At 38.8% G+C, this 20,367-nt stretch overlaps 1 protein-coding gene across 2 annotated transcripts in view; it reads left to right on the top strand.

The window, feature by feature from the left end:
* appa (amyloid beta (A4) precursor protein a) overlaps positions 1–20,367 on the top strand; it is a 64,808-nt gene that overhangs the window by 3,187 nt on the left and 41,254 nt on the right. For both annotated transcript variants that reach the window (XM_051705352.1, XM_051705350.1), the window contains exon 2: positions 19,863–20,030. In XM_051705352.1, coding sequence (XP_051561312.1) covers positions 19,863–20,030 — 168 coding nt within the window. The remainder of the gene's footprint in view (positions 1–19,862; positions 20,031–20,367) is intronic.

Below are 20,367 nucleotides of genomic sequence, written 5' to 3'. Positions count from 1 at the left end.
GGTTCTCAACTGGTTTTGCTTCAGGTCCCTGATTTTACATTGGAAGTCAAGTGGCAACCCACTATAGTAAAAACGTAACCTGTATTAAACGTGTCCTGGGTCGCATTTCCTTTTATCTTGCATAGTTTTGATCATGGCTTTCAAGTATAAGGGCAAGCATCAAGTGGCATTATTTTTGTTGTTGATGTAAACAACAAAAGCTACAGGAATATCTCTCTCCCCCCTTTTAAAAATTGAAGAGCATATTTATTTTTAGGCTATGAGCCCATTATTATCCCGTTTGTTTCCTAATTTCAAACAGCATTCAAACAGAACATACATATTACACATGAGGAAATGCTGCTCATTACCATGGTTAGGTCAATGTAGCTAGTCTTAAATAATAGTAATAATAATAAATTATAGTATAGATGGAAAAAAATATAAGCCGAAACACATTTTGAAACTTTAACTACAACTGCAAATGTTGATATAAAAATGAGGTCTAATAGATTCTATCTATAGATTGTTTCATAAGAAACGGAAAAAAAAAATCGTCCATGGGGTGTGGGGGGAAGGGGGAAGCAGGCAGTTCAAGGGGCGCAGAGGAACAAGGCAAAGTCAGGGAGGCTTGAGACCAAGGCGGAGCCGAAGACTAAAGAGGCCAGAGCAAATCAGGTGGATGGTCAGGAGACCAAGGAGACCAGAGCAGATCAGGTGGACGGCCAGGAGACCAGAGCAGATCAGGCAGACGGCCAGGAGACCAAGAAGACCAGAGCAGATCAGGTGGATGGCCAAGAGACCAAGGAGACCCGAGCAGATCAGGCGGACCATCAGGAGACCCGAGCAGATCAGGTGGACGGCCAGGAGACCAGAGCAGATCAAGCGGACGGCCAGGAGACCAAGAAGACCAAAGTGGATCAGGCGGACGGCCAGGGGACCCAGGAGACCAGAGCAGATCAGGTGGATGGCCAGGAGACCAAGGAGGCCAGAGCAGATCAGGCGGACGGCCATGAGACCAAGGAGACCAGAGCAGATCAGGCAGACGGCCAGGAGACCACCTCAGGGTAGGGACTGGATCAGGAAACCTGGTTAGTGGCCACAGGGCTGGAACAGTGTCAGGAGGCCTGGGTGGCAACCACAGGGTCAAGATAGGGTCAGGAGTCCTGGGAGGTGGCTAGAGACTGGAGCCGTGGAATCTCTGAGGGCGGAGCCAAGGTGGGGCCGTAGGAGGCTTGAGGGGCGAAGCCGTGGTAGGCGGAGCTGTGGAAGGCTTGAGGGGCGAAGCCGTGGCAGGCAGAGCCGTGGGAGGCATGAGGGGCTGTGACGTGGAGCAGAGCAGACAAAGGTGTGGCTGTGGCGTGGCGTGGAGCAGACTCAGGCGTGGCTGTGGCGTGCCGTGGAGCAGACTCAGGCGTGGCTGTGACGTGGCGTGGAGCAGACTCGGGTGTCATGGTCATGGAAAACCTGGAAATACCAGTGAATTTTAGAAGTGTGTTTTCCAGGCCTGGAAAAATCATGGAAGTTAATAAAATCTTAAAAGTCACCAAAAAGTAATGGAAATTTCTGTAGCGAATATACATTTTTTGAGTTACACTCTGCTTTAAAATATGTAATTACCTAAATGTTGCTCTTTGTTGGAGCTTGTGTAGAGAAACACTTTCTCTCAATCCAAAGTGATTTATTTTCAGTCAGTTAATTGCTCGAAATATTCACAAAACTGTCTTAATTATTAATTAGTGAATCATTCTAAATCAAAACAATTTCTATAAATTGAAAATTCATTGGTTTAGAAAGGGAGGGAACCCTGCAGAGTTCATGATTAAATCTTGTTTGTTTCAGCTGTAACTTGTGTAACTCCATATTCTATGTGTTTTTTTGTTTGCACTCAAATTAAAATGTTGTCCTCCTTTATTGAACACTAAAGGTCAAATGGCTCACAGTGGTTTAGCTGGCATTCAGAGCTGAGCTTTGTGAAATAACGTGTGTTTGCACACTGAATAAGCAGTATTGTTTGCAGAATGATGTAGATGTTATATAATCGGGTTGGGGTTGGTGTGCAAACCTCACAGAAGGACTGGGTGGTATATCGAATATTCTCTGTTCATATTTATATGTATATGTGGTGAGCAGGGCGGAGCCGAGTAGCATCTGGGCAGAGCGAGGCCGGGAAGATAAGTGGCCACACCAGCCTTGTGCACCACACTAGCCTCGTGTTCCAGTGAGGGGCGGCGGGAGTATTTGAGGAGACAGCGGCAGAGGAGAGAGATGTATGAAGCTTGTCCGCGTGTCTGAATGTCTTTATGATTTGACGCAGCTGGCTGAAAAGCAGTGCATGTTTTTGTTTCTTTATACACTAAAAAGTGTCATTAAATGTCTATGTGTTTGTCAAGCCAGTCCCAGCTTCCTCATTTCCCATCTTAAGCTTTGCACTGATGCCGAAGCCCGGGAAGGAGGAAGGATGCGGCATCCAAGGAGTCCTTTCCACTGACTGGGGGTCACGAAGCCGAGGGAGAGTTCGATCCACGTCAACCGGCAACCAGAAGGAACATCTAAGGGCTCCAGTGCCGTCACCCGGCGTTGCAGACGGAAGCAGGGCAGTGGGCCGAGGACCACTCTACGGCATATCTGGGGCCAGCGAGCTCCTCTCTCTCTCCTCTCTGCTTTCTCTCTCCCTTTTGTTATTCCCGCCCCATCTTCCCTTTCTCCTCTCTTTCACCGTTACCCCTCCCAGGCACGCACAGTTTGGATCCAGAGACCTGTGTGAGGTGTCGATGCTCCCTCCCTATAAATTGGGGGGGGGGTAGTTCACAGGCTGGACTCTAACCTGAGTTCAGCGTTGGGGGTGTGTGGTGAGCAGGGCGGAGCCGAGTGGCATCTGGGCAGAGCGATGCCAGGAAGATAAGTGTAAAATGACTTCCACCTGCGCGCCACACTGGCCTCGCATTCCAGCGAGGTGCGGCAGGAGTATTTGAGGAGAGGAGACAGTGGCAGAGGAGAGAGAGAGATGTACGAAGCTTGTCCACGTGTCTGAATGTCTTTATGATTTGACGCAGCTGGCTGAAAAGCTGTGCGTGTTTTTGTTTCTTTTCAGCTTCCTCCTTTCCCATCTTAAGCGTTACAGTATAATATGGTTATATTATATAGACTAACCATAATACGTTTTTTTAGTGTAATAGTAGTTTCACCCATTCATATATATATTCAGTATATTTATTTATTTAATTGAATCACACTAGGATCTATCATGATTTTAATTAGATTAATCTAATTAATTGTGCATTAATTTTTTCCCCCAAATATGTCAAATTCATTGTGAGGATTTGAAATCAGTCGTGTGTCAGATAAGAGCGCATGTATATAATTGAGTCAGTACTTGATACTAACGCTACAGAAGTACTGGTATTTTGAAATTGTTTATTCTAGTATCGACTTGGTATTGAAGTACCGGCACTTGTGACATTCCTACTCTTAATTATGATGAATTGATCCATTTCATGTTGAGATTGGTTGTCACACACAGGTTTGTGGAGCCAATGTGATAATCCATAGGAAATGCATGTCTCTCACAGTGCATCTGCTTCCATGGTAACAACCCCGCTGAGAGTCTTTATAATGAGAGAGCTGTGAATCACCCAGGCGTATCTTGACAGATGTTTCTTGTGGTTGGATTTGACCTCTGACCTCCGCAGGAACCGCAACTGGGAAGTGTGATTAGCGCAGTCCCACATGCCCACTTCAGTCACATCCCAGTGGAAGATTAATGATGCTGTAACCTTGACACCGATGTTTGAAATCACTGCAGGTAACAGCAGCTTGATGCGCCTGCTGTTGCATTTCATTGAGTGGGAAGCAGAGAAACATGGATAATGACAGTAATAGCAATGTTTGATAAGTCAAGTATCATTGGTACTATTGCTTGTACTGATTTGAACATAACCCTACTCTTAAAGCCCAAAGTATACTTCGGTTTTGACGCAAATGCTTGGTGGCTGCGTACAGTTTAAAACTCAGCCTTTCAAAGTATACTCCATTTGACAGTGCGCGCTACGACTGCTATGACATACTGGACTATTTCTCTTCAAGATTTTAGACCTTTAAACATGTCTTTATATACCTTCAGACTCGAGTTATACAAATGCAGGTATCTTCTGACCTCCTCACATACGCACTCTTGACATGCACATTCAATTTTGTTGTTTCCACCTTCTGTCTCCTGATGTTTAATTAAATATTCTTCTTGCACTTCTTTGTGAAAGCAATGGCTCAACAGTGAGTGTTGCTACCTTGTGGACCCACTAATAAGTGCAAATAATTCCAGGTGATGCACATACTACGTGTTCAGAGTATGTGTGGTTAGACAAATCGGGCTGCACACATTAAGTTCTCGAGCACTCTGCAGATGACGAAATTTGCGTTATGCATCCTGTACGCAGACGCCTAGTGTCCGCTTCTAACCAAAGTATACTTTGGGATTAAGTATAAATATTCAGTGTGTAAAGCTCAAAGTATACTTCGATTTTGATGTGAAAGCTCTGCATAACGTCGAACACAAGCCTGTCAAAGTAGAAAAATCGGGCTGCACACATTCAGTGCTCAGGCACTATGCTGATGGCAAGATTTGCATCACACGTCCTGAGCGTTCGCGTTTGACCGAAGTATACTTTGTGCTTAAGTCGTCCTGCATCATTACATTAAGCAAAACTAACTACACAGACACAGCTATTGAAATCAGCACATGCTGTGTTAAGCTAGAATATCAACACATCTTTATTTACAAAATATCTCAGGGCGGATCTTATCCTTGAAACGGTAATGAGAGGACGCTGGAAAACTGTGGCAGGAATGAGAGCAGAGACAGGAATATTGCAGCATGCCGCGCCCCAGTGCTCGCTTCGCTCTCACAGGGGACTCTAATCATAGAAGCTCTGAGGGAGATCTCATGAGACATTCAAGATCTGTTTATGAGACATTTATATTGTTATACCTGTATGGTTATACCTAGATTGTATGTTGATCCTGTGTTTAATTTTAGAGCTCTTCTGATTGGCTGTCTAGTGTGAACGCTGCACATAGGCTGTTCGTTCTGCATCCTGTTTATTCACAGAGCGGATGTCCACTAATTGTGCTGAAAGAGTTTGGACACAGACGCAGTCAAGGCTATAATATAATTATAATTTTTTTTTTATAATTATATAAAAATATACACACATATATTTTTTATAATATGTGTGTGTTGTGGTTGATTGTCTAGCTGTAGTTTAAGTAATCTGCAGCTTGAAAGATGACCTACATTTCCAGAATAGGCAGTACAGTATCGGTGACATTTCCCACTCTCTCAGACACATACACAAAGTAATACTGCAGCATTATATTGTCTGATTGACGTAGAACTGCTTTTTTACACTAAAAACAGCATTTTGAAGCATCATTTAACCTACAGAGTAAAAAAATAATAATCTGGCAATAAATAAATAAATAAAAACTCTTTTTTCACTAACATTTTTGCATAAGTTTTCCGTTAAAATTACAAAAAAATGTTTACAGTGTAACTAAATGGGCCATGAAATTTTTTTTTGTTATTTTTTTTAGTGGTGATGTTTTAATCAGCGTGCTGTGCTTTATACAGTTATCATTGTAAAACCCTATCGGAAAAGTTGAAATTTCATTCTCTGTAAAGCCTCGCCACTACAGTCGTACACATTCAGATGGATGTCTTTGGCCTTTGCATCATGGGCTGTGCAATATGACAGAAAAAATCAATATTTTTTTTATAGATATTGCAATTGCGATTTTAATCACGATTTTGGCAAAAGTTTTTTCTTTTCAGTCAAAAAATGCATTTCAGTGTTCAAAAACACATTTCAGGAGGGGAAACATTTTTCTTTGCATAAATGATTTATGTTAGCATTGGTTATTTCTTTGGCCTTTTTGTTTTTCTTCATTTTTTGTTTTCAATTTGTTTTTTATTTTTTAAGTTGCACATGCTCATATTGCAATTTTAGTGCACTTGCGATTCATTGCACAGCCCTACTTTACAGAGACTATTTACATGGACCGAATTCGTATTATCAATCCAAATTAAATTCAATCAGATTGCATATTCTGAATGTACTGTTTATATATATATATATATATATATATATATATATAGCTAAACACTTTACTTAAATAAAAATGTATGTTTGCATGTGCATCGTGTATTCCGAACATAATGTTTGTGGATATGAAAAACATACATCAGTTTTGTTTTTGTGGTTTCTGATCATGAGAGTTGGATTGACAGGTTTAAATGGCAATTCTTCTTCTGTAATAACGGACTATTTAAGATTTGCTCCACCTCTTTCAATCAGATAGAAATTTAATTTTAGTCAAATTAAAAATATATATTTTTAATTAAAAAAATGTCTTCAGTTGTGGTGGGTACATGAACCGTTTTAATTCTGACTTGAGCTTTCAATCAGATTGTTAGGCTGCAGGGGTGGACTGGGAAGAGAAATCAGCCCGGGGGTGGGGTGTCGCTGTCCTTTTCTGCATATGGCTACCCCCTTCGGCATATTGCGGTGCCGTTTTGTGGCCCGTTCTGCATAACGTGGCGGCCCATTATGCCCCGTTTCGCGGCTGGCCCTTCAGGAAAAATCCCGGTTCTCCCGATGGCCAGTCCGCTCCTGTTAGGCTGCACACATGTAAACATAGCTGGCATGAAGTCTGGCTTGTGAGTATAATTGAGTATAACCGATATACAGTGCATTCAGAAAATATTCAGACCCCTTCATTTTTTTTTATTTTTTTTTTCACATTTTGTTATGTTGCAGCCTTATGCTAAAATGCTTTTATTTATTTATTTATTTTCACATCAATCTACACTCTATACCCCATAATGACAAAGCAAAAAAACAGATTTTTGATAACTTTACAAATTTATTGAAAAGAGAAAAAAAAAATGTTAATCACATTTACAAAAGTAGGGGTGTGCGATATACCGGTAGGCGTGATAAACCGGTAGAAATTTGCCAACCGGTACACATTTTGGATTATCGTCTCTATCGCGGTAACGCAAAATTGCCACACGAGAAATGTGTACAGCACATAACATGTACACATCACACACTCTGTCGGATAAATGGAGGAAGGCGGAGGGGCTGCTCGTTCCTCAAATTCATTTGAATGAGAAGATGAGAGGAAATTATTAAGGAAAAAGTGCATCCTCCGTGGTGTGGAATTGGTTTTGCTTTAGAAAACGCAATACCGAGCAGCAAACAGCGATTTTCAAGGATTGTACATTGTGTATGTCGCTATATCCATGTGTGCGTATATATCAGTGGTCAGGGCTTCACGTGAGACTGATGAAGTAAGAAACACAGTTTTTCACTGACAGCTGCACGTGTCATTAGATGAAAAGCTTGTCTAGAACGTGAGGAAAAAAATGACACTGAATCCGCTTCTGCGGCATGAAATTTCGCTTGAGCTACCGTCAAAGCAAATTCAATGACATTCATCCCGCGCTCCAAAAATGCCTCCCATCCAAACACGCAGCTGTGTTTTGTGTGAGTGTTGCGCACGCAATCTGAATCACGCAAGTGCGCGTGAGTATTGAAGTCATCCCAGTCCTTTCATTTGTGCTCATGTGACAGAAAAGCTCAGATCACACCTGTGACTCATTCATGTAAAGTGGGGATTTTAAATACACATCAAAACCCTTTATAAAATTCTGTTCGAATGATGTTTGATATCAGGAAACAAACCAGCCATATTTGCCTTGAGATATTTTATGTTCTTTATAGAGATGACTAAAAACATAAAGAGCCTAATTAAGTGTTTTATTTATGGATAATTTTTTTAAATTTATGTTATTTTACTTTTTGCATTGCTTTGAGAATGTTACGTTTCTTGAGGAAAGTTACAACTATAATCGGAATAACAACAACAACAACAAGAAGAAAAGAAAAAAATTGTTGCACATCATCAGACTGAAATGTGGCATTTCTTTTTTTACTTTGACTATGTCAAGTTCAAAATAAAGAGAAAAGAATATACGATGAAGTTTTCATTTATAAAGTATTTAATTCACTAAATGGATTACTCAAAATTACACATTGCGACATGGCTTAATAAATAATACAAATGTATTGATTTTTTTCAGAAAAATTTAACTTTATCGTGATGTATATCATTATCGTGATATAAAATTACTCATACTATGATATAGGATTTTGGTCATATCGCCCACCCCTAGACAAAAGGATGTCATGGCAACAATCTCTGTGGAAGCAGACATCTTTATTGCACTTTGGGGACAATTTTTTTTAATGCTAAATCTGACAAACCCTTTCTTTTGGAACATCTGCTGATGCCCTCAATTGGAAAAAAAGGATTCATATTCATGCATAAAATGATATATTTTTTTTCTCCCTCTCTTTTAGCGAAATTTCGGTACTACTTTACTGTTATTTATTAACATTAGTAAATGCAGTGAACAATGCATTTATTAATCTTTGTTTACAATATAAAAAATACAGTTCATTGTTAGATCAGTTAATTTATAATGCATTAACTAATGTTAACATATACACCTTTTGATTAAAAAAATGCATTGGTATATATGAAATTAACATTATGCATAACAAGTGCTGTAAACGTATTGTTCAATATTAGTTCATGTTTATTAATGTAGTTAACAAATGTTAAAGAATATAATCTTATTGTAAAGTGTTACTGAAATGTCTATAGTAAATATATATTTTTCTAGTTTCTCTCTGCTCTAAATAATTTGTTAGCAAATCGATTGAACCAAAATTATTTTTTAAAATCTGTATCCAGTAATCACAGTCATGGAAATGTATTGGTCAAACAGGGTGGGAACACTGCTATTGTGGAGAATAAAAAAAAACTAAAAAGAAAGAAAGAAAAGTTTGATTAAAAAATTGGTTTTAAAATAATAAAAAGGAATAAAAGAATACATAAGAACAATCATACAGTGCAATCAGTAAAGTTAAAATGATAAATTATAGTAATTAATAGTGTTGTATAAAATAATATACTGTAGATAGCTAAGTAAATATGTGTGTTTGTGTGTGTGAGTGTGTGTGTGTGTGTGTGTGTGTGTGTGTGTGTGTGAAGTGGCGGTTCTAGCTTGTTTGGCATCCTGGGCGATCTCCCCTTCAGCACTCCGGGCGGCTGCCCATGTTGCCCATGACTAAATCCACCGCTGTGTGTGTGTTTGGGGAAATGAGTGTCCTGTAAACACTGTAACACACCCACCCAGAAGATCCGGTCTCAGCCAAGAGCGGATATTATCACACACACATAATCAGTGCACACATGGGAAATCAGATGTGTGTGTGTTCTTTGTTTAGTCCTGTAGATTTCCCTTTATAAGAAAATGTATAACACTGTCCTAATAAGACACAGCATGATAAAGCTATCATCTCAATACCACTGTGTTCTGTTCCATTGTGTGCTAAATATCTAAATGTTTTTGAACGCAAGAATGTGTATTTTGTAAACGCCCCCTAAGAAATGGGTGACCTGGTGAACCTGACACTAGCCTAAGTACACAGGACTCCCTTCCTAAAGACTGATTAGTCAACTCATGCACTGACTAGTGAATTGTTTGAAAATGTGTATAGCAAAGATAATAAATATTAATATGAAATTATCTTGTTCATTCTTATGTTATGTTTCTGGCATGAAAATTGCGTAGACAGCACATTGGATTGAGAATTTACAAGCCTGTTTCTATCGGACTGTGAGTGTGTTTTTTATGAGCTGTCACTCGTCCACACAGTTTTCCTAATGCTGATCCCTTGTTAGTCAGCGACATGCCCACCCCTCATGTGCATATCTAAGCAGCGACTGTCTGTCTGCCTGCCTCTGGGGGTTTCCCTCTCGCCTGTCTGTTTGATTGTGTATACAAACACATGGGCCTGCGCCTCTACGATAACAAAATTTCCCAATTAAACACAACCCTATCTGCTGAGAGTGGATTACACATACTGTATTTGCATGTAAATGTGATGTCACAGTTCAACACATGGACTGAAATTCATTGGCAGGAACATGTCCTACTTGGTAATATCACAATGTCCTATTGGCTGATTAAAAACGATAATATTTACCCTCACGATTCCAATGCAGTTACTAACATATTAAAGCTGTTTTGATTAAACATTTGCTCATTGATTGCTTTTAAGCACATTTCACTTAGTTAAAGGGGTCATGACATAAGGAATTAAAATTTGAAAATGGAAAATGATAATATTTTACAAATACATGACTGTTTTTTGTTCAAAAACTTTACTCATATTATAAGTGAACCTAAAGGAACATATTAAAATATTAAAAAAAGGCATGTCATGACCCCTTTAATCTAAACATTGTGGTAACATCTAAATTAACTGTCAAAAATATAGTTAATGTGACTAAATTAATCTGAATACATTAGTTTACTCCAACAAATGTCATTTTTATGAGACTCATCAGGAAAAAATACTGTTAACACTAATGACTCCAGTAAGAAATTGCTATGAAATGATGCCAAGAATTTTCTGTACACCAAACATGCAGACGGTTGTTGTGTCTCATTCTCATAATTCAGAGGGTTATTGGGTATTTTGAGGTTTAAACATTCTACTTTAACAGGTTAAAATTTATTCTGTCAAGTAAATGATCAGTCAACACTTCAGTCTTTTCAAGGAAGCTGACAAACATCTAAAACAAGGCCGATGTGTAAATTACGTATTTTTACCAAAGGTCTTCAATGTCGCAGTGTTTACACATTTTTTGCCACTCTCCGTTAAAGGTGAAGTGTTTATTATCTGCTCTTCCAGCATCACCAACCGTGGAATTATTGTCTGATTTCAAACTGGGTTCTTCAGCACTGTTTCTGTCTGCCATTGGTCAAAAAACAGGTAGTCCTGCCCCAAACTCACACCATTGGTTGAGCCAGAAGTTGACATGAGCAATGTTCTGAAAGTGTCATGGAGTCACATTGTTTACACACTTCAGGATGTCAAACTACCTATGGATTACATTAAACAGACAGACCAGAAAGTGTTTTAACATCTTTATAGCTTTAAATATTTTTTGGTCCAGTGTTGTTCATGTTGTTAGCAGTGGCAGGTGTGTTAGCTGGATCTGACACTGTTGTTCCCTACAGAAACCTTCAGTCTACCCGATTAGTGTCTCAGTTTACTAGAGGAGGTCAGAGGTCAGATTGTAGATTTCTCTCTCTGATCTGTTGGATTCCTCTCAGCTGTAGAAAACAGATAACAGATGGTCAGCCAGCATTACGGGACGGATACGATTAGATAGCAGCTGCTGCGAGGTCAAGCAGCAGTTACATGCTCTGTCACTTTCATTCTCGCTAAATCCTCTGATGCCCCGATCTCTTTTCTTTGCGGATAAAACAAGTGACCATTTGCTAAGCCCTGCCCACCTTAGTTACTGTTTTTAAGACTATTAAGAATTTTTATTTATTTAATTTAATTTTTTTGATCCCCTTTTCTCCCAATTGGGAATGCCCAATTCCCATAACTTAGTAGGTCCTCGTGGTGGCACGGTTACTTACCTCAATCCGGGTGGCAGAAGACACGTCTCAGTTGCCTCCGCTTCTAGGACCATCAATCCACGCATCTTATCACGTGGCTCGTTGTGCATGACACCGTGGAGACTCCGCATGTGGAGGGTCATGCTACTCTCCGCGATCCTCGCACAACTTACCACGTGCCCCATTGAGAGTGAGAACCACTAATCGTGACCACAAGGAGGTTACCCCATGTGACTCTACCCTCTCTATTAACCGGGCCAATTTGGTTGCTTAGGAGACCTGGCTGGAGTCACTCAGCACACCCTGGATTTGAACTCGCAACTCCAGGCGTGGTAGTCAGCAATTGCCATTTTTTCTCTTCCATATACATGTTGAGTGGAGCTTTGAAATGACGAAAGGACATTATTGAAGCTCAAAATTATTATTAGTAGGCTACTATTGTTGTCTTTTCTGATAAAATTCATGCTCAGCCATTTAAATGGTGAAAATGATACAGTACATCTTCTTTGTTCTTAATGCACAAACATTCTACTGAAGTCATTCGATTTGACATGCAAATTTTAATAAAGGAGAAGGTAAGGATGTTACTGATACTTATTAATATTATTAGACCATTATTGTTGTCTTTTTGGATGAAAATTCATGCTCAGCAGTTCACCAACTGAAGGAAAACTATAGATCTGCTTTGTTCTTATAATGCTTAAATACTATAAAGTCTCTTGGCAGATTTTGATCGTGAACATCTCAAAATTATTCAGTGACTCACTCATTGCACTCATTTGTCACCACCAAGTCATGTCTCCAGAAGTGGTCACGAAACTAGTCAATTAATGAAACTGAACAAATTTGTGAAACAGAAGCAAGCCACACCAAAATACTCTTTATTTTTGCAGGTAATTCTGCTCAATTGTGCAGATAATTTGCTATACTTGAATCATTAAAATAGCTTAAGTTGGTGCTTTTAGCTTATTCTTTAAAAAATAACCCTGGAAAACTTGTTCGTGAATTGTGGATCAGTGATTGTCTCAACTTTTTTGCCTCTTGTGAGTTTGCATCCCTGTGAGTTATAAACTTTAAACAGCGATGACAGTCAGACCACTGATTTTTTTAATTTATTTTTTATTAATTCACACTGGGTTGGTAGCATGGTGATTCGGCCTTAATACCTCGGGATGTGAATTAATTTTCAATAATTGAACGATTGGAGTCAGCTTATACCGTGGTTACCGCATGTAGAATGCGGAAAACACAGAATCTAGTCATAAAAATGGCATTAGCAATAAAATGCAGAATGGTCTCATTCACTTCCATTGTTTGTTTTTTTTTACTGTAACCACAAATAATTTTTTGTGGTAATCAATATTATGCCAAAAATGTGTTTTGTTTATCTTTCTTTTTCTTTTTGTTTTCTTTTTTTAGATTAACATGAATTGAACCCAGAATATTCCTTTAAAATATTAAACTAATATATTTTTTAAAATTAAATAGTGATGTGATAATGCCTATTTTAAAAAAAACAACAAAAAAAAAACATTACAAATGAAATGTATTATATGTATTTTTTACTGTTAAATTTATTATGTACCAATGTAAGCACATACACAAAACTGTAAAACTACTTAATATTGTAAATAAAATTTATAGAATTTCTACAGGTTGACACATTTATACTGTCTCACAGTACATACCATTGTAATGCCCAGTAGAGCTGTTTAATTCCAGAAATTTTGGAATTGACTTTCAAGATCCCAGACTAATTTTCTAAATTCTTAAAAAAAAAAAAAAAAAAAAAAAATACAGTAAACAATGCAATATAAGGCACACTTCACACTATTTATGTTTATGTTCGTGCTTTGGAGTGAACTCCAATGCCTTTTGATTCCCAGCGCCTCGCAATCAAAGAATCAATTCTTTTTGAAGTCGACTCCCAGCCCAAGTGTGTCTGTGAAAGAGTGAGCGTGTTTATTCAAGTATGTGTATCAGATGTTTCCAGTATCTCACTCTATACATACTCTAGCAGCTTGTTCACTAACAAGATGTTGTCTTCTTTCTAACACATTCAGTCTACTAACAAGATTAGTGAACACAAAATGTTTGCATACCCTCCTCTTTGTCCTTGCTCCCCCTACCAATGTCTTTGTCCTTTTTCATAGCACAATGCTTTCTTTGAGCAGTGTTTCTCTCAACCTTTACTAAAACCTTTTCACATAGTAATTGAGGTGCACACTCAAGCTGAAAATGACCCGCAGATGAATGTAGAAGAATTCCTCCATAATGAACTGCTGTTTGATTGTGAAATGGTTAAAAATAGTATGGCATGGTAAGCCCGTCCCTATTACTGATGGAGGAGCTGTAGTCTCAGTGCTGGCACCTGTAGGTGATATGTGGATGAGCGCTCAGTCTTGAAGTGTTTCTACATCACTCATTGTGATTACACATTTATTTTCTCAGGGTCATGGAGTAACCACAGCAGAATTTATTTAGTAAAATTCTGAGCGCAGATAAGAGTTCAACACACTAAAAACAAAGGAGAGTTTGAAGAAAGTGATTTTGAAGTTCAAAATGTGCTCAAAAGGAAACAAAATCAGACACTAGGGGTGTAACGGTACACAGAAGTCATGGTTCGGTACATACCTCGGTTTTTGGGTCACGGTTCGATACGAGTTTGGTACAACAGGAAAAAGCAACAAATCCCAAATGGTAGGTTTCTTTTCATTTATTTTGAACAGACAGTAGTGCAAATTACAGTTTGTTCCACCTAACGGCATTTAGTCCCCCCTGAGGTAGTTGGTACAGTACAGCCTCCTTTAGTGTATTAAGCACTAAGCACTCTTGCATAGGCCATATTCTTTTGTAGGGTTGATAAAAAACAAAAGGTATTTGGTCACAATCAGCTACAAAACTGAAAAGCATCTCAAGTGTTATAAAAGTACAAAATAAATAGAATAATGAAAAATAAAACTTGCATTAGGAGAAGCCATTCTTGTTTTGGGTTGGTGCATAGAGGGTCTCTTCTTCTTCTGCTTTTGTCCTGTTGTGGTGGTTAGCACACAGCGTTGTATTACCACGCACCCCCTTCTGGATTGGAGTGTGGATCGCCTGTGACTGACTCAGATGTCTTCGTCTGACTGCACGCACCGAACCGTGACGTCAGTACCGTGACGGTTAAGAACGAATACATGTACCGTTACACCCCTATCAGACACATTTGAAGTGTTTTTAACTTCTTGACATTATTGTAGTTCACTAATGGTCGCTTGGTCTGTGTCCCAGTTGACATACTTAAACTGTATATTAAAAGTGTATACTTTGCTGGCGATAGGAAAGTCAAGAGTTTCTTTCAAATGTCTGTGCCATTAAATCAGGTGTGGTATTATTCAGGTAGCTAGCTATAAACATGTCAGCATGTCAATTAGTGGACGACTGATACGGGTGTTTCAGTGGCTGATGCCGATATCGATAGCTAGAGAGCAGTGAAACAAAAGTGAAACAAACACATATTTTATGCAGTATTTACAAAAATGTGCCTAAACTTGAAAATAAAAAACCTTGAAAACAGAAAGTGTTGACTAATTTTGACAAATCTGTTGCTATATTTTGAAACTGACCCAAGGGAAAGTTAACACTTCTGTTAATTGGCAAAGTGAACACTGTTATCAGCTGATGCCAATAATCATAAAATATCGGCCAATACGTGAATCGTGTATGCCTTGCAAGATGGTGCCTGTGTTTGGCCTTGCCGCTGCCTGCTTACCTCATTTTGTCCTACCTGTCTTGTGTGTTGCTCTGTTTTTTCTTCTGCTTGTTAACAATGGACTTGCTGTTTGGGAGTATAATTGCCAGATTCTTTTATACATTAGATCGTCAATGGTGGATCATGGTGTTCTGTCTCCATGGGCTGATATTCCACAATCTTTGTTGCCCCCATTTGTGCCTGCGGCTGGCAATCCCGGCAGTGGCTTCCACCACCGAAGTTCCCGCAGACACTGGAGGAAGCGAGGGAGAAGGTCCGTGTAAAGCTGAGGCGGCTCTGGAAGCGAGTTGTTGTCAGAAAATGGCTCCATGGAATGACTTCCCCTTGCCCATGGTTGGAAATGTCAGATCCTCCTGTTTCCATCCTGTCTTCCCTGACACTCTTGCGGAGATCGTTTTCTCTCTGGTGAGCAGATTTTACTTGTGCGGCACAGTGAGTCCTCTTCAACTGCGCACCTTTTCCCGTGGTTCCCCCCGGTGAATGCCAGGACTTAGGAACCTCTTAGGATGGCGCTGGTGAATTTTGTGATATTTTTTATTTATTTTATTTTATTTTTTTATTTTTAAAATTTTCATCTATTATCAGATCTATCATCTAGATTTGTGATTCTTGGTGACTTTAACGTTCATATTGATGCTGCTTCTGATAAATTCACTTCTAGCTTTATAGTCTTTTAATCTTATTCAACATGTAACTGGCCCTACACACATCAGAGGGCATACTCTGGCCTTGTTTTTACTTTTGGTTTAAATATTGTCTGAGGATCTTTTTATTTCTGATCATAATTGTGTTATAATCGACCTGTCTCTTAATTTGGATATTTTACCTTTTTGTCGTGAAATTAATTCTTGGATCCTAAACCATCTCTCTGCGGCAAAGTTTTCTGCTGCCTTTTATAATCATCCAGTTATTATGTCAAATAGTGTTGTTGATTCTCAAATACAATCTTTTAATGAGCACTACCTTTCAGTCCTGGATAAAGTTGCTCCTAAAAAGACTATATTGGCTCCTCTGATTAATCCCTCCCCTGGATGAACGATAGTACTCGTTCTTTTAAACGAACCTGTTGCAAAATTGAGCATTTGTTGAAATCCACCCATCTACAAGTTAACTATCAGTGTTTAAAATAACTTTTAAATGATTTGAATAATATGGTTAAGGATGCCAGAGTTACATACTTCTCTAACCTTGTATCAAATAGTAGACATAATCCCCAAATCCTGTTTGGCACCATTAGTAACATTGTCTCTCCTGCATTACCTGCTGCTCTAATTTCTTCAGTTGATGAGTGCAACAACTTTCTCTCTTTCTTTGTTGGTAAGATAAATGACATATGAGCAAACATCATTCAGTCTTTTTCCCTCATGATTTGCTGTTTGTTCTGAGGAGTGCAGCGGGACCCTGTCTCATGGAACACAAAAGAGTTATCAATCCATTTTCTGTTTCATTTGTCTGAAAACTTTTTGTAAGAACAGTGTCGTCGATGAGAATGCTGCAAAGATCTCCGATCAGCTCAGAAGGTGCTGTGAGTTTCGCTTTATTTCCACGGAGGTATTTCCAAATAATTGAATTCAGGTGTTCCAATCACTTCCATGGCCACAAGTGTATAAAATGAAGCACCTAGGCATGCAGACTGCTTCTACAAACATTTGTGAAAGAATGGGCCGCTCTCAGGAGCTCAGTGAATTCCAGCGTGGTACTGTGATAGGATGCCACCTGTGCAACAAGTCCAGTTGTGAAATTTCCTCGCTACTAAATATTCCACAGTCAACTGTCAGTGGTATTATAACAAAGTGGAAGTGATTGGGAATGACAACAACTCAGTCACGAAGTGGTAGGCCACGTAAAATGACAGAGCGCGGTCAGCAGATGCTGAGGCGCATAGTGCGCAGAGGTCGCCAACTTTCTGCAGAGTCAATCGCTACAGACCTCCAAAGTTCATGTGGCCTTCAGATTAGCTCAAGAACAGTGCGTAGAGAGCTTCATGGAATGGGTTTCCATGGCCGAGCAGCTGCATCCAAGCCATACATCACCAAGTGCAATGCAAAGCGTCGGATGCAGTGGTGTAAAGCACACCGCCACTGGACTCTAGAGCAGTGGAGACGCGTTCTCTGGAGTGACGAATCACGCTTCTCCATCTGGCAATCTGATGGATGAGTCTGGGTTTGGCGGTTGCCAGGAGAACAGTACTTGTCTGACTGCATTGTGCCAACTGTGAAGTTTGGTGGAGGGGGGATTATGGTGTGGGGTTGTTTTTCAGGAGCTGGGCTTCTGAATGCTTCAGCATACCAAGAGATTTTGGACAATTCCATGCTCCCAACTTTGTGGGAACAGTTTGGGGATGGCCCCCTCCTGTTCCAACATGACTGCGCACCAGTGCACAAAGCAAGGTCCATAAAGACATGGATGAGCAAGTTTGGTGTGGAAGAACTTGACTGGCCTGCACAGAGTCCTGACCTCAACCCGATAGAGCACCTTTGGGATGAATTAGAGCGAAGACTGCGAGCCAGGCCTTCTCGTCCAACATCAGTGTCTGACCTCACAAATGCGCTTCTGGAAGAATGGTAAAAATTTCCCATAAACACATTCCTAAACCTTGTGGAAAGCCTTCCCAGAAGAGTTGAAGCTGTTATAGCTGCAAAGGGTGGGCCGATGTCATATTAAACCCTATGGATTAAGTTCATATGCGTCTAAAGGCAGATGAGCGAATACTTTTGGCAATATATTGTATATATATTATATATATGTATACATTTATTTTATTTTATTTTATTTTATTTTTTTATTAAAGAAACAAAGACGGTAGTGGTTAAATCATAAAACAGTCTAAGACACCTTGAACCTAAAATTGAGTTCTATTTTATTTTCTTTAGGCAGCATTAACTGTATTACCAAAACGCAATACAAACACATTCGATAAGAACACACAATTTGGCAGCATTGTTTTGGGAACACATGGGAATTTATTAGGCTTATTTATTATGATTATTATTATTATCTTTACATTTATAATTGTCTTTAGTTCTTAATTTGTAGGCTGTTAGTAATTTTTCACCTGTTATTGCTGACTGATACTTGCGTGATGGCAAATGGGGCCGTTGGAGATGGTAAATGTTTGGATTTGGTGAGGTGGTTATATATAAGATTTTTTGATCACTTCGTTATTTTAATTGCTTTTTAAATTCGTTTAAAGTGCAATTTGTAACGTATTTTAAGTTTTCATGTTTCAATAAATTAAATTTTTAAAGCAAAATCAATACAGTAAAAATATTCACTGACCCTCGGCAAGGGGGTTGACGATATAATCATATATTGTGCTATTTTAAAGGTGATTATCTTTCAAATATTTTTTGACATATCACTCAGCCCAAAAGGGAAGTGAACTTTTTCATGAACAATTGTAAAATTAAGTAATTTTATGGAGACCTGCACAAACACATACTCAATTCCATATTACAACATGTTACCATTAATTGTTGCATATTTGTTTTCATTTTGTGTTTTTGAGTAGTCTGTGGGCATGATAAACATTTTATTTTATTGTAAAACTTTGTTTTTTGAAAATAGTAAATTATTAGTTTGTGCTATGGCTCTTTTGATAAAATGTATCAACCAAAAAATTTAAAATTGGTTCCTCAGTGAAAAAAGATTCCCGACCCCTGGTTTAGAGCATTGCATGATCAGGCACCTGTCTATATTAAAGAGCTACTGTAGCCATATATTACTAGTAGGAATCTGAGGTCCTCTGATCAGGGTTTGTTGGTTGTTCCTCGCTCCAGGCTCAAGACAAATGGAGACTGTGCCTTTGAGGTTGTAGCTCCTAAACTTTGGAAATCTCTCCCATTGGACAAATCTCAAGCAGCTTGAGACCCACTTGTTTAGACTTGATTTTGTTTAAATTAGTTTGTTTTTAATTTGTGTTTTTGTCTGCTTCATGTTTTTATCTGGTTGTCTGCATTTATGTGTTACTCTGTTTCTTATTTGCTTTTAAGTCTTTTATTGTGAAGCACTTTGTGACATCTGTTCTTGAAAGGTGCTATATAAATAAAATTTACTTACCATATCGGTCTATCACAAGGGAAAGTTAACACTTCTGTTAATCGGCCAAGCGAACACAGTTATCGACCGATGCAGTAATCACAAAATGGCCAAATATTGTCTGATTAATCCCCATGGCCAATATATCTGTCTATCACAAGGGAGAAAAGTGGTTATGTTGATGAAAAATTGGTGGGATTGACATTTGTGATAGACCGATATGGCCATTTTGTGATTATCGCATCGGCCAATTAATTGGCCTGGCTGAAATGTTGGTCTGTCACTAATGTCAATCCCTCCTATCTTTAATATACTTGTCATATAGAGACACTTTTCACCATCCATTCAATTCCCAATAGAGAAAATTCAAGTCCCACCCTACATTTATTTTTTCATTATGCTGGTTCAATCTGAAATACATCACATTACAGAAGTATTTTACAGGTTGCAGATGAAGTTTCATGTTGAATTCATGCTGTAAATGTCATGCTGCATTAGATGTTGGTTTGCGTTTGCTGACGTGGTTTTATCATGGTTTTGCAGGTGTCGTCAGACACAGGTACAGGACTGCTGGCCGAGCCGCAGGTGGCCATGTTCTGCGGCAAACTCAACATGCACATCAACATTCAGACCGGAAAATGGGAAACTGATCCATCCGGAACCAAGAGCTGCATCGGAACTAAAGAGGGAATTCTACAGTACTGCCAAGAGGTACAGAGAGACATTGCCTGACTTATTTATTTTGTTTTGGTTTTTGTTTGTTTTATATATGACACTTTTGTTTTTGTCCAGATCTATTAAGTTATTCTAAAATACATAAAAAATGCAATTCACACAAAACAATTACTTGAATACACCTCTAGTATGATGAACAAGCTTTTAATTTTTGAATTCAAAAAGTTATTTTGATATTTGTATGGGACATAAAGTTACAAATGTGAGACAAAATATAATAATAAAAGTCTCATTAAAAGCTGAAAATCTTGAAAAATGTAATGTTGACATAAGTAGTGCAGAATAATCTTTTATTATTATTTATTAAAAAATA

Source organism: Myxocyprinus asiaticus, chromosome 8 (genome assembly GCF_019703515.2).
Source record: "Myxocyprinus asiaticus isolate MX2 ecotype Aquarium Trade chromosome 8, UBuf_Myxa_2, whole genome shotgun sequence".
NCBI lineage: Eukaryota > Metazoa > Chordata > Actinopteri > Cypriniformes > Catostomidae > Myxocyprinus > Myxocyprinus asiaticus.
The sequence above is the reverse complement of the archived record's forward strand: the minus strand, read 5'-3'. Positions and strand labels throughout refer to the sequence as shown.